This window comes from Microcaecilia unicolor, chromosome 6 (assembly GCF_901765095.1).
Source record: "Microcaecilia unicolor chromosome 6, aMicUni1.1, whole genome shotgun sequence".
In the NCBI taxonomy this organism is placed as follows: domain Eukaryota; kingdom Metazoa; phylum Chordata; class Amphibia; order Gymnophiona; family Siphonopidae; genus Microcaecilia; species Microcaecilia unicolor.
The window spans coordinates 138,757,301-138,772,569 of NC_044036.1; the positions used below are offsets into that span (position 1 = coordinate 138,757,301).

At 42.0% G+C, this 15,269-nt stretch overlaps 1 protein-coding gene across 1 annotated transcript in view; it reads right to left on the reverse strand.

Moving 5' to 3' along the window:
- Positions 1-15,269, reverse strand: part of CELSR3 (cadherin EGF LAG seven-pass G-type receptor 3) — a 192,911-nt gene that overhangs the window by 39,753 nt on the left and 137,889 nt on the right. The window contains exons 12-17 of the mRNA XM_030206760.1: positions 13,384-13,552; positions 10,455-10,596; positions 8,071-8,191; positions 7,683-7,866; positions 6,474-6,575; positions 169-263 (exon numbers count right to left, since the gene is read on the reverse strand). Of these exons, the coding sequence (XP_030062620.1) occupies positions 169-263; positions 6,474-6,575; positions 7,683-7,866; positions 8,071-8,191; positions 10,455-10,596; positions 13,384-13,552 (813 nt within the window). The remainder of the gene's footprint in view (positions 1-168; positions 264-6,473; positions 6,576-7,682; positions 7,867-8,070; positions 8,192-10,454; positions 10,597-13,383; positions 13,553-15,269) is intronic.

Here is a 15,269-nt window from a genome sequence, read left to right on the forward strand (position 1 = left end):
GAGTTGGTGTCTTATTAGAGGGGATAGTTTAAATAAAGCACCAATGCTGTATGCTTCATATTGCTCTGGTCTTCACAGGATGCTCTGTATCGTGGTAAAGCTCCCTCAATACAGAAGAAACAAGGCAAACAACATTGTTTGAAGCAGTACAGAGAGAAGAGAGATTACCAGTGTTGAAAGCTCTGTGAAGGGTGGAGATGTACAATTGAACAAATCCGGTTCCAGCCAGCCCTTTTCCTCATCACAGTGTCGAAATGCTACACCTGAAATAAGCCAAATGAGGGTTAATGAGACTCAGAATTCAGCAAGATAGAACTATTTCGCTACCGTCCTGCTGGCCATCATTCTATCGTCGATATCACCTATCTCTCCTTCCCCATTTTCTGTCCAATCCAGAAGCTGCATCTATTCGATCAGTATATAATCAACATCATTCACCACAGCAGTATCGGCTACAAGAATATTTCCATCAACCCCAATAACCTCAACATCAATATCATGACCCAAACCACTGTCATTTCCCAGGTAGGAGAACCTCATGTTTCATTTGCTCTTTCTTGGAGGTTCTCGTTCACATTTCATTTGTTTAGCACATGCAGTACTGATTCAGTGAGATCTATGGAGGTAATTCTATAAGGAGCTGTTAGGTTTCATGTACACGCATAAATATGAATGTATGCATGTAAATAACAATCCAGCTACATGCTATTCCGTATTAGCAAGTACATGGCAAAGTCTGAGCAGAACACACACTTAAATTACACAATACATGTACTATAAGTTCTGTGTGTATGTCACAAATCTAGGCCCAAGTATTTACACAAGAACTGTACTTTAGAGAATACGCCTACGTGTATTTTTTTACCGTGCAGATTTTTCAGGTGCCATATACAGAATCTTCCCCTTAACGCCCGCAAGAATGCCCTAACGCTGTTTCATGAAGTCCCCCCTTAGTGCCCTTCTGAAATGGGGAATAAATGGGGACAAAAATCACAGGGGCTTTAAGGGAACAACCCCCTATAATCCCTGCTTCTCAATAACAGCTGCTTCCCAAATCCTAAATGTGCTTGGTAGCAGGTGTAACTACTGCCATCGATATATGTACCCCTAAATTCTATATATGGTGCTCAGAACTGCATGCGCAAATTTGGTCACAGACCTGATTTGCACACACAATTTAATTGAATAACAAGCCAATTAGCACCGATAATTGGGTGCTAATAATCAGTTATCAGTGCTATTTGGCATTGATTGAAATTAGTTGCAGGGATCCACGTGGAAATTCTATGTGCAGCTCCGAAAAGGGGGTGCAGCCATGGGTGGAACAGGGACATTCCTACAATTTACGCACGTTGTTATAGAATAAGGAAAATCTGCGCCTAATTTAGGCCTAAGGATTTACACCAGGGTTTAGATGGTGTAAATCCTCGCGTCTAAAGTTAGGCGCCAATCCCAGCACTATGCGCTATTCTATAAATAGCGACTAACTTTTAGCAATGCGTATAGAATAACGGTTAGAACGGTTATTTTGGAGCTATTTACAGAATGTAGTCGGTAGAGGGGAATTGATCAAGCAGCATTAGGGTCTTCACATGGGCGTTAAGGCCTTAATTCGCGTTAAGGGAATTCATACGCACTAATTGCTAAGAAGCCCATAGGTATAAATTGAGCTTCTTAGAGTATGAGTTAAGGCCCTTAATACCCACATGAAGGCCCTAACGCTGCTTGATGAAGTCCCCCCCCCCCCCTTAGTCCCCTTCTGAAATGGGAGATATCTATGAACTTGCCATGCCCTTGTCCAGCCCAAAACATGCCCAGACCATGGTCCCCTGCCATATAAAATGGGAACAGGCATCTATGGAAGATAAATGTTTAACTGGCAGTATACACATATCTCAAATAAGGCTTGTAAAATGAGGGTCGTAAGCTCTCATCTTAAAAGTTTTCCTTAATAATCAAAAACATTTGATCAGGCCCTTGAATAGTAGGTTGTGTGGGTTAATGATTTTCAAATAAAATAAATCTAAAACCAAAACAAAATGGCTGACTGGTTTTCAAAAACAACTCAAAAATGTAAACATTCAATTTTCTTATCATTAGTGAAATCCTGAATAGCAGAATAAATGTAACCAATTAGCTTGCATTGTTACTGTTTTTCACTCTCCTTCCTTTACAAGGACAAACAATTCACTTTCCAGTGTATTTAGACTCAGTTAAGATGTGAGCTACCCATATTTGCGAAAGTGACTACATTATTATTTTTTAAAGGCCTTTCTTTGCTGTATATGTTTGGAACAATCAGGAAAGGCATCTCCAGGGTCATCAAGAGATGGGGGCAGAGGGGGCAAGATTCCCTGGGCCCAGCCTTCAAGGAGGGCCCGGTGTCAGGGTCTGTCTCTCTCCTGCTTCTGTGTGTTGGGACCCAGGTGATTGCATTAACGCAATTACCCAGGTTCCGACACACAGGAGCAAGACAGTGACAGACCGAGAGAAGAGCAGACACAGGAAGGTAAAGGGGCGAGGGGCAGCAGCTGCCTAAGTGTGGGTGGCAGGGCCGCCGAGAGGGGAGGATGGGGGGGGGGCAAAATTCCCCAGAGCCCAGCATCCAAGAGGGGCCTGCCCGGAGTTAGCATTATTTATTTATTTATTTATTGCATTTGTATCCCACATTTTCCCACCTCTTTGCAGGCTCAATGTGGCTTACAATACATCATGAGTGGTGGAAATATATTTAAAAAATAGACAATTAGTGTTATAGAAGGATCTTGGGCAACATGATAATGAAAAAAACATAATAGTAGAATAACAAGAAGGATTTTGGGTAACATGGTGATGATAAACGTGATAGCAATATAGCAAGCAGATATTGTAAAACAGTTCTGAATGTATGTGGAGGAGCTGTGTACATTCACATTGGTTGATCTTTTTGGTATGCCCTGTTAAAGAGATGGGTCTTCAGTAGTTTGCGGAAGTTCGTTGTTTCGTAGATCGTTTCTAATTTGCGCGGTAGTGCGTTCCAAAATTGTGTGCTCAAGTAGGTAAAGTTTGACGAGTGCATTAATTTGTATTTTAGACCTTTGCAGTTACTCTCCTGTTCCGCACAGCAGCATCCAAACAGCCTCTTTGGACGCAGCAGGAAGGAAGGAAGGATTCTGCTTTGTGGTGCTGCCGCACACAGGAACAGGAGAGCAACGTCAGCACCGGGCCCTGGGGAAGTTTGCTGTGCACAGTGACAGCCTGGAGCAGGAGTGCAGGACAAGTAAGCTGGGCGGTGGCGGGGCAACTGGTGGGCCCACCCGGAAAGGTGGCGAGCCCGCCTGGAGAGGGGGGCAGGCCTGGAATTGGGAAGGCCCTGAAGGGGGAGGGCCCAGGGGGGGTTGCCCCAGGCCCAGCTTTGTCTCTCGGCGGCCCTGCTGGGGGGAAGCAGGGGCAGCAGCAGCCTGAGTGGGGGTGTGTGTGGAAGGGGCAGAGGCAGAGGTGGCTGCAGCAGCCCTGCCCCGGCCCAGCTCTGTCTCTAGGTGGCCCTGGGCATCTCCCTCACTGCTCTGCTCCCAACTTCAAAACTAGTCTGAGGGTCCTTAAATTTTCCTTATACTTTTAGATTGAGGGATGTTAATTTTTCCTTTAAATAGAATCTCAAATAGCTGGATGTGTTTCTTTTTTCAGCTGAAACTGTAAGTATGTCACCTCCAAAACAAAAACCTATGTGACCCTCTGAATGGCCAACCTGCTGACTATCATCACCCTCATCAGCCCTCATGAAAGTTCTCTAGATGAATTCCAAAGATCTGGCATTCCAATACCCAACAGTCTCAAGGAAAGCAATGATAGGGGAAGAGAAAGGCACTTTTAACATGGCATCTTGTTTGTCCTTCAACTGGTTGTTACTTACTGAGACACAGAAAATTCACTAAAAAGGCCAAAGAGAAGCCAAGCTCAGCTAGATGTTAGTAAAACATTTAGGAGCCTTTGAAGCGCAAAGCTAAGCATTAAGCTGCAGGAGTTTCAGGCAGGGAGAGGGTTAATGAGAAGCCATACAAAGCAGACTGAAAGACAATGATCCAGCAGAGGCTACATCATCTTACCTGCACCCCGCAAACCTGCACAATGAAAAAGGACAGAGGAACAGGGAAAAGAACAAGAAGGGACACTGTTAAGGACCTTAAGATGTACTGTCAGAATCTGAGATGGACAGAGAGGTTAGGCCTGGAGTGAGCATCTCCAGCCTGTAAGAAAGTGGTGAACCGGTAGCAGAGCTGCCAAGGGGTCCCAATTTTTGAGAGGGAGATTTTAGTGCATGCCCCCAGTCCTGCCCCACTATGCCTTGGCTCTGCCCACTCTACCTTGTGGATATGCACACCTCAATACCACAGCCATTCCAGAAAATATTTTATTTACACCAGTGACAGCAGGGATGAGTAAGAGGGAGAGTTGCAATTCACTCTATTACACCTCCTATCCAGCATCTATCCCCACCAAGGACATAACCGCAAGGTGCCCCCCCCCCCCCCCCCCCCCCCCACTGAGCTTAATCTCACTCCAAAATTGTGGCACTGGTTAAATCGCTGGTGGAGCTGCCCAAACCCCGTTAGTTGAAGAAGTCCACTGCATGAGCCTCCTACCGTGCTGTTGGAGCAGTGCAGAAGTTGGCAGTGTGCTTCAGCCGCCAATGCTGGCCTGCCCGCAAATGCTCAGTTTGGGCACTTGAAAATGGAAAATAAGATGATACCTTTTTATTGTACTAGCCTAATACCTTTTTCAATTAGCTTTCAAAGGCCTAAACCTCCTGCCTCAAGTCAGGTCTGGACAGTATACTGCTGTTATGGTACCCTCTCCTGACCTGAGGAAGGGAGTGTTGGTCTCTGAAGGCTAATCAAAAATGTATTAAAATCTGTCCAATATAAAGGTATCACCTTGTTTTCTATTTTGTGTTTTATTTGCATTTATTACCTTTATTAACACAACTACCACATTAGTTTATCATAAATTAAAACTAAAATTATTTTCTGTACCTTTGTTGTCTGGCCATTTACTTTTTCTAATTGTGTTGGTCCCAGTCTCTTAATTCTGCTTTCCTTCGTCTTCTCTTAACTCTCTTGCCAGGGTTTCCTGTCCATTTGTCATTTTTCTCTCTTCTTTTTCTTTGTTTTCTTCAAATTTTTTTTTCTATCTCTCTCTGTCCAGATTTAATTCATTCTTACTATCCAGTCTTTAATTTCCCTCTTTTTACTTCATCTACCTATGGGCTACTGTTAAGACATGTTATTTTACCACTAGCTTGTGCTGTTTTAGCTCAGGTCTCATTTTATGCAATGAGACCTAGTTATTAAAAACCCAGTTTAACAGTAGAATAAACTGTCTTAACAGTAGTCCACACTGACAACTTCCCTTCTTTATGGTAAAACAACACTTCTTACTGGTAGCACACATTGATAACTTCCCCACCTTAATTAAAGAAAAAAAGAAATGTCTCCAGAAATTGAAATCACTGCTATATGTAATAAAAGTGAGCCAAGTATAGGACAGTCAAGCTATTGTGACATCACTGATGATATTGTCTCTTATTTGTGCAATGAAGCATTATGACATCACAATATCAGCTCTGGTTAAATCACTGCTATATGTAACAAAGGCAAGTATAAGACAGTCAAGCCATTGTGACTTCACTGATGAGGTTGGCTCTTAGGCATTGGTGGAATGAGGCATTATGACATCACAATATCAGCTCTGGTTACTAGAGGCTGAAACTCTTCACACTAAGGGAGGAAGTTATCAATATAGGCTCCCGTTAAGATGTGTTATTTTATCACTAACTCGTGCTATTTTAGTACAGGTCCCATTTTATGCAATGAGACCTAGTTACTAATAAGCTGGGTAAAATAACACATCTTAATGTTAACCCATGTTGATAACTACACCCATAAGACTTCCTGGGCACAGCTGGACCAAGATCTCTTCAATCACATTTACAGACTGTGAGGGTAATTTTGTACAGTCAATTTTGTGCATATACATGAGTAAAAATACCTCTTATAAATGTATCCCTCACACAAAAATATGCATGTTGACAAGGATGCACCTACACTGATGCAGCTTGGTGTAGACATGTAGATGAGCTCTGGGTGGAGCATGAATGGGGGTCGCAGTTAACACACATACTTCATAAAATACATGTGTACTTTATGTGAAAACATTTGCACCTGCTCCCAAGTCGGTGTAATGTCCATGGCTTCGTTTCAGCTACAATTTCTGTAGTTTTGGATGGGCACATTTATAAAATAGTTACCTTCCTGCCCTCTCAACCTAAGCAACCATTATAAAATTCACCCTGCATGTACAGGATGCCGTGCAAAAGGTTTGTCCTAAAGTGTTACGTTAGTTACTAATTTCAAAGAAATTGAAGGATCAATAAAGCACCACAGGCACCACCGCTATTTCTCTTATTCACACTCCCTCTAGTCTTACGCACTTACCCAATGAGCCCTTTGGGCATGGCACTGCAGCTGGAAGACCAAACTTGATCCGAGGCCACCAAACAGCAGCTCTCAATGCTTTAGGACATCCATCGTAAATTACTGTGGAAAAGAACAACCTCAGCTGGAGTAATCCATTACAGGAAGGGGAACTGGTGAATGCCGCTAGAGGAACAAAGTTATGTGGTAGGTCTGCTTGTCCTCAGCTTAAGTCTAATTAAAGTAGACATTTGCCCACTGTTGCATAGTGCATATTTGCAAGAGGGGTCCTTCAGCGATGTAATATTGACAGATTAAGCTAAGTAGCTTTTCATAAAATTTAAAAATCGGATAAAAATGTTAGTTAAATAAACAGAAGGAAATTTTATGCATGTAAGATGACGATGACAAATTCGGTGAATCACTGAGCTGAGTCGCTGATGAGGTCAAGAGCAATGCATATCTGCTTTAAGTTATATAACCCAGTTATGCTAGTATTCTGTAAGGAGAGGTAGTGCCTACTTTCTTTTACACAATAGGCTCCTACCACGGGTCCTATTATAGGACTGGATTTCATGTGATTCAGTTGGCCATAATCATTTTACACAGACAGATATAGGGTTGTCTGAAGAAAAAAAGTTGCCTTCTACAAACTGGAGGTTTCTGGAAACCACACAGATTCTGGAGAAAGCTGGAATATTTACAGTTTCTCACATCTTCGATTGGCCTAACAGAAAAATGTTGCAACACATGAATTCAAGGTCACACAGGTCACCCCTTCTGACCTCAGTCTTCACATGTGAAGAAGGGACCTACGTGGTCCCAAATGCTCGTATCCCATATCATCATTTATGTTGATCCAGTTAAAGGTATCATCGTCTACAAAGATTCAAAATGTCTACAACATAACTTGTTTTGGTACAGTCTTTGATGAAGTGCAAAGACCACATCTTTCAAAAGATTCTCCCAAAGGCACAAGAAGGGAGAAAAGCAAGACCCTAAGAATCCTTCTCCTCGTACATCAAAATGCTTTAATACAGGCCAGCCACTTTGAAAAGTAATCAGAGCAGCCTCAATACTGTTTTCTGAATTCCCTGAACGCCTTTTAGTGTCTTCTCAGGTGCAGTAGATGATTGACCTCTTCACATGAAGCACAGAGGATTGCCACAATCTAATATGGACACAGGACCAAACCATAAGGAGCCTTTGCCTTCTATTCATGAAGCTTACCCTCACAGCCATTGGGTGTCACCTCAGCAAATGGGTTGTCACAGGCATTACATTGACGACCAATAACTCCAGGCCTGCAGGTGCACTGGCCAGTTTCCTGCTCACATGACCGAGAAGAGGAGCCAATGGGATAACAGTCACATGGCAGACAGATGTCGCTTTCTTTGGGACAGTAATGAAAATCCTAAGTAAAAAAGAATGGAAGGGAGAATGATGAAGACTGAATACTGCCAGGAATGTGGGAGGGCAGCAAAGAAGAGTGGAATAGATTAAGAGCGAAAGAAAGAAGGACTGGACCAAGAAATGCATGCATTAGATATTTCAGAGCAAATTACAGGTAATGTGTCATTATTTAGATTGTAATTCTCTTTAAAGTTGCTTCTCTTACCTTGCAGTGACACTGGCCAGTTGTTTTATTGCAGTCTGGGTCAAAGCCCTTGTTGACATCACAGTTACAAGGTCCACAGGTTTGGTTTCCCCACCATCCTTTTGGGCACTGCTGGTCCATCCTAACAAGGAAGAACAATTGACTAGCTATTTCCTTCTTTACGAAGCAAATTGATATCAACTAGATCCTGTCATAAATGTAGGCAATCTCATTGCTCTTCCCCTGTATATGTTTTTTTTAAATTTTTATTTATGAGATTTTCAGAGTTTACATTTATACAATAAACGTAAATTTAGAATATTAGAAAAATACAAAAAAAGAGGGAAAAAAAAGAAATAAAGGCAAATTAAATGAATAAATTTTAGTCCACAATAATTGATCCAAGATCTAGGAAAAACATAATCTTCAAGTAAATTACTAAAGTATTATAACCTTTAAGCAGAAGGAACATAAATGTACGCAGCCGAAGATAAGCACTAGTGATTAAGGACTACTACAACATCATTCTTTAGAGGATATAAATTCTAATAATTTCCATATATGTTAAGCAAAGTCACCGACTGACATCATAGCAATGTACAAAAACTTTGCTTAACATATACAGGGGAAGAGCAATGAGATTGCCTACATTTATGACAGGATCTAGTTGATATCAGTTTGCTGATATCAGTTTGCTGATTTAATGGGCCCTTGGCCCATCAATTTACATACAAGATTCTATTGACCCCTGACACAGGTGCTCTGTGGCCGAAACACAGCCCGTTTCGGGTCTAATAAAGGATTCTTAACTTTCTTATGCTTGAACAACCCTTGGTGCTTTTCTTGCCTTTATATTCAGCGTGAGATAGCGCGCTTACCACCCCCCCCCCCACCTCCCCGGATTCTATACAGCGCGACCTAAGTTGCTTGCACAAATCCAGTAGTATTCTCAATTTGCGTGTGCAACTTAATTACTTAACCCGCCAATCAATGCCGATAATTGTTACTTAAGCAATTACTGACACTAATTGGCATTAATTAGAATTTACAGTATATGCGTATTCAGTAACGTGATGCACGTAAATTGCTCTTCTCCCAAGCCTGCACCATTCTACACTAGGACTAGATTGCTACACACATTGTAACTTAGATCAGTTCCTTTTCTTTTGCTTAACTATACAAAGAACTTGCCTTGAGTTTAGCCAGCTATCAAATTATCCCAATTGAATCTGTACCACGCATCTTGTTCCCATCTTTTTTCTGCACTTGGCCCCTCAGCTATATAGTAAGCCGTATTGTAGAAAATCTTTAGCATCATATCTATGTTAGTTGAATTATGCTAACATTGTATTATATCTCTGGTATTGAATTCCAATGCTGTTAAATGTATATATTTTTGATACTTTTTCACGGTAGTTCTATTGTTAGGTTTCAATTTATTGTTTTCAAGTTTACCGCATTTATTGTACATAAGTATTGCCATACTGGGAAAGACCAAAGGTCCATCCAGCCTAGCATCCTGTTTACAACAGTGGCCAATCCAGGTCACAAATACCTGGCAAGATCCCAAAAAAGTACAAAACATTTTATACTGTTTATCCCAGAAATAGCAGATTTTCCCCAAGTCCATTTAATAATGGTCTATGGACTTTTCCTTTAGGAAGCCGTCCAAACCTTTTTTAAACTCCGCTAAGCTAACCACCTTTACCACATTCTCTGGAAATGAATTATTGTATTTAGTTTATTCTTGGTTATTTTGCTATTGTTATGCTGTTAACAAAATTGTAAGTTTTATGTTAAACTGTACCTACTGTATACCACCTTGGGTGAATCTCTTCATAAAGGCAGTTAATAAATCCCAATAAATAAGTAAATAAATTCTAAGTCACATAGTTGAAAAGGGGGCATGGCCATGGGGTCATGGCACTTCTAAAATCTATGTGTCTGTTATAGAATACATCCGGTCCGCGCTTAATTTAGGCGACAGGATTTACACCAAGTTTTACTTGGCATAACTGCCCATGACTAAATTTAGTCACACAGTTGGGCACTTGGCATATTCTATAAACCACACAGAAATTGAGGCTTATTCGTATTATATAGAATAGTCCTAAGCATATTTCATTGAGGTGCCGATTTTTTAGGCTTGATATATAGAATCTAGTCCTTAGCGGCTATCCTGGTCATTAGCTAAGTTTAATGGCCAGATAGCCCCACATAAATAGCAGGTCTATCTTTGGTCACTATAACTTAGTGAAACTGTGAGTGCAAATTTTGTTACTTAGCCCTAGTACATTTTCAAAAAGGCCAATTTAGTAGCATAGCTCTCAAAGTTAGATGCCTCCATCTTTTGAATATCCAGCCCTCACTTTCCAGCTTGAATAGAACAGCTGTGTGAATCTCACCTGTGTTCACAGTACTGTCCAAAATAGTTCTCTCCACAGTCGCACACGTACCCACGCAGGGACTCTGGTTTCCGACGACATACTGACTTGTTTTTACAGGGATTTAGCTGACAAACATCTGTGCACTTCTCCCCATAGTGTCCTAGAGAGGAACACACAAGTACCCGCTTAGAATGAGACAGCGAGACAGAGAGAGAGAGCTGGAAAAATACAGCTGAAAAGATTAATGCCATAAAGAAGAGAAATAACCCTGATATTCCAAAGAATAAAGATAGTGTACTTAACAACTAACAGAGAAATTAAGAAGCATGTTTTAGTTCTTTATCCCTGCATGCAAATGGAAGACATTTCTTCCACATTTTGTTATCTGTTTTTCATTTTGTTTGATGCTTTTGTCGGTTTGTTTCATTCATTAGAAGCGAAATGAAAACTAAAGTGAAAAGAAAAACAATTTAAAAAGAAAGGCAAGGAAGGGTCCCTCCTCTATCAAAACCCCCCAGTGCTGCAAATATTTAAAAACTAAAAATACCACACATCCCTAGGGGCTTCCTCAGTCTCCCCTATCTATCCCAAATACCGCTTACCATTTCCCCCTTTTCCTTTGAGTTCCATTTTCAAAATGGCACCAGTTGTGACCCTGCAAGACCAGTGCAAGTGGGGGTCATCGCACCTCAGAGCCCCTCAGAGAAGGAAAGGGGGAGAAGTGGGAGTCAGAGGAAGAGGCGCATAGAAAACGGTCATGGGGATTATTAAATGTCAGTGGTGCCAGAATTTAATCAGTTTGAAATGGAAGAAAACAAACAAACAAAAGCCCACATTGGTGTTGTTTTTTGTTTCATTTTCTAACACAATGAAAGGTGTTTTTACAGAAGTACATAAGTACATAAGTAGTGCCATACTGGGAAAGGTCCTCAAGTATCAAGAAATGCAGAAACCAAGAAGAGTTGGCAGAAAGATACGCAAATATTCACAGAAATGAACTTCCAAGGGTACCTTGATGTGTTGCCTGTATGTGTTGTATCCTCAGAACTGAAGAGGGAGACTCTCTTTGGCATAATTCAAGTATTACGATGGGAAACAGTGGTAAATTTGAAAGACTGAGATCATATCCAAAGAATGTTGGGGCAGGACCAATGACCATCTTGACCCTGGCCGCGCCAGCATCCAATATAGTGGCCATGACCTTTCACCCTAGGTGAGACTAGGGTGAAAGGTCATGGCTGCCATATTCAAAGTGGCTGTAGCCATGGGAAGGAGCAAATGAGCATGATTCCTGCCCCCAAGTCATTGAAATATGCCTGGGGGAAGGTGCCTATAGGAAGTAGGGGAGGTCTCACAGGGAGGGGGTTCAAAGTGATGGCCACGGGAGGGGGGGGGCTTGGATCCTGGGGAGGCTGTGGGAAGGGGGACAAATATTTTTTATTTTGTGTCATTTCGTGTGATGACACAAATGCAAGAGAATCCCCTTAACAAAATCAAAATTCTCCTAAACAACATAGGAAACTAGACAAATCGAACAGTTCCTGACTGCCCAATCCCTAGCACAAATGTGAAGGACAATTTCTATAACTGTGCAGGTAGTTACGAGTGCCATATGTCCATAAGTGCTGAGATTATTTGCACTTACGTGCATATTTGCACTACGTTCTAATCAATAAGATAGTGCAGAGATGCATTAACGCATAACTGCTAGGGGGCCTGAGCACGGGTGAATCTCCAGGTTACGCATGTTAACTTAGAAAATACTACGTGCAAGCAGATCATGAAACAATTACGTGTTAACACTGACCTGGCGTAACTGTACACTAGTCATTTTATAATGGCATCTTCACACACAGTGCACGGCACTGTTGTACATACTTTGAGGTGCTCAGTTATGGAATTGCCCCCTTAGACTGCAAACTAGGGAGTTGTACAGGGACTCCTTGCCCGTCCCTGCAAGTAATCTCCTCCATCCCCGCCCATCTCCTTTGCTAACAGAACCCATCTTGTGGTAAAATAACTCAACTTATCAGTAACCCATGTTGATAACTTCCCATCTCAGTGCTCATGGGGATTTCAATGCTATCAACCATATCCATACATTTTTTAGTGTTATTATATTTGCCATGGCACAAGGGCTGGGCTGGCACTACACTGCTGCAGGAACCCCATAGGACCTGGGTCCATCCCCACAGGAGTCCTGTGGACCTGAAGGGGATCCCTGCAAGAGTCCCATGGGGACCGTAGGATTCCCGCTAACCCTATTCCTGTGCAACTCTCTACTGCAAACCCTCAGGGGACAGGGAAATACCTAGTATATCTGAATGTCACTCAACTTGAACTACCGCTGAAAAAAGTGAGTTAAATTCAAATCAATAAAGTCATAAAAAATACACAGAAACATTTCAGTAAAACTGGTAGCAAATTAGAGTTCTACAATCAACTCTCAGGCCATTCAAGGAATGGAATTAATTAGTCCTGAATATTCAGCATCATTTGCCTTGTGATAGATTCATCCCCTACTTAATTATCTTGCTGGTTTTCTTTTAACTAACTCTGGGGAATTTATTTAGTGCAGACTAATGGAATTAGCACATGCTAAATACTGCATGGCCTATGGGCTATGTGGCACTTGGTGTGTTCCAACGTCCATTAGTGCTCCCTAAACTTTAATAAAAGGGTCCTTTTATTGTTCACTGTGAACTCTTACAATATGTGAAAATGTGGTTAAAAATGTTCACAGCACCAACACAGAAAAGAGGCAGGAGAAGATGCCAGCATGGAAAAAAAATACAAAAATAGGAAGGAACATGAGAAAAGAGAAGCAAAGAAGGAAGAGAGGAGAGGAGACAGAATATAGAGTGCAAGGCCATCATGTCAATAAAGATGAAAATGAAGTCAAGAAGAGACGCGAGGGCGCTGTTTAGGAATGTGCCTGTTTCGGTACCTGGCTGGCAGGCGCAGGAATAGCTCTGCCACTGATCTCTGCAGGAACTGTTGGGCGGACAGGAACTAGAGTCGCAGGCATTTGCCAAACTGCAGCCTGCCTCAGCATTCAGAGAACTGCTGGGCTTTGGTAAGGTAATCCCGGTCGGTGTCTCACCCAGTCGTATTCCCTGCAAAACGAGAGGCAGGCAGACGGTAAACTCAGTGAATAAAAAAAGGAATCAGAGCTGAGAGAGAAAATGTAGGGATTTCAGAAATAGGAGCTCGAGGAGATGCTTAAAACGCAGGGTCAGCATATTCCCATTCATTCCGAGCCACGGTACCATTCCCAGAAAACTCCTTCATTCTCAGCTCTGCTTTCCATTCTCACCAAACCTTACTTAGATCTGCTGGTGTTAGATTTTCTGAAAATAAACACCCTCTACCTATCAAACAAGCACAACACCAATAAAATCCTCAAAAATACATCCATTTTAAGTCAATTTTCAAACAGGCTGCTCGAATACATCCCAGCATTGCACAGATTTACACACTGTGAAAATGTGTGTGTACTCTAGGTGTAGAAATCTGTATAGGTCACCCAGAGTTACACACTGGGATGAGGTGGGCTAACTCCCTAATTCTAGAAAAGTCACCAACAATTGCATGTACAAATTTGGGCTCACACCTGATTTGCACATGCAATTTAATTAAATAACAAGCTAATTAGTGCCAATAATTAGTGGCTTCCTATCAGAGAATGTATCTCTTTCAAAATCTGCACCTTAGTCCATAAGATTATCTACGGTGAAGTCCCAGGTTACATGATTGACCTAATCAATCTCCCAATCAGAAATAGTACCAGTTCATCACGGTTTTACCCGAATCTCCATTACCCAAATTGCAAAGGACTAAAATACAAGACAAGAGATCTCTTACCGCATGGCCAGGTGTGACTGGGGGCTTTTGACCTACTGTGGTTAAAAGGGCCTTGGCGTGCAGGAAAAATGGCCCCCGCCGCTAGCGCAGGGCCCTTTTACCCACAGCTTGGTAAAAGGACCCCTTAGCCTGCAAAGTTGCACGCACAAATCATAGAATATTGCCAGTTATACCCACCACATAACTGGTAAAGTATCTGCTAAATGGCATTAACAACCAATACTTGGCCATGACAGGTGTTAATTGACATTAATTAGCACTAATTTGCAGTTACAAGTGTAACTGCTCTTAGGGCCAGATGCACTAAACTTAACGAGCCATTAACGTGGGTTTTAAACTGGTTCTAGCCAGTTTAATGTGCAAGTGGAGGAGTGGCCTAGTGGTTAGGGTGGTGGACTTTGGTCCTGAGGAACTCAGTTCGATTCCCAGCACAGGCAGCTCCTTGTGACTCTGGGCAAGTCACTTAACCCTCCATTGCCCCATGTAAGCCGCATTGAGCCTGCCATGAGTGGGAAAGTGCAGGGTACAAATGTAACAAAACAAAAAAAAAAATTTAGTAAACCAGGATATGCACAAAAGGGCATTTTCCTATCACGGTAGCAGCTAACGAAAACAGAATGCAGGTGAGCAAATTAGTATTATAATGTGTATAAATTGTATTGTAATGAGATGCACTACCATTTTCCGATTGCCTACCCGTGGAAAATCTAACGGGAGGTCTGTACCTCTCGTTGGGGCTGCGCAGGATTTATTCGCCTCTAAAAACTTCTATAAATTTAACACAAAAAAAATCGGGAAAAAAACCGTCCAAGTGCTCATCAGGGACGTCCTTTATGGACGTCCTTCACTGCCTAGCCACGGCCAAGTGCTCATCAGGGCCGTCCTTCTAAAGTGCCTAACATGGACGTCCTTCACAAAACCAAAAAAAAAAAGGACGTCCCTGACAAGCACTTGGACGTTTTTCCCCCA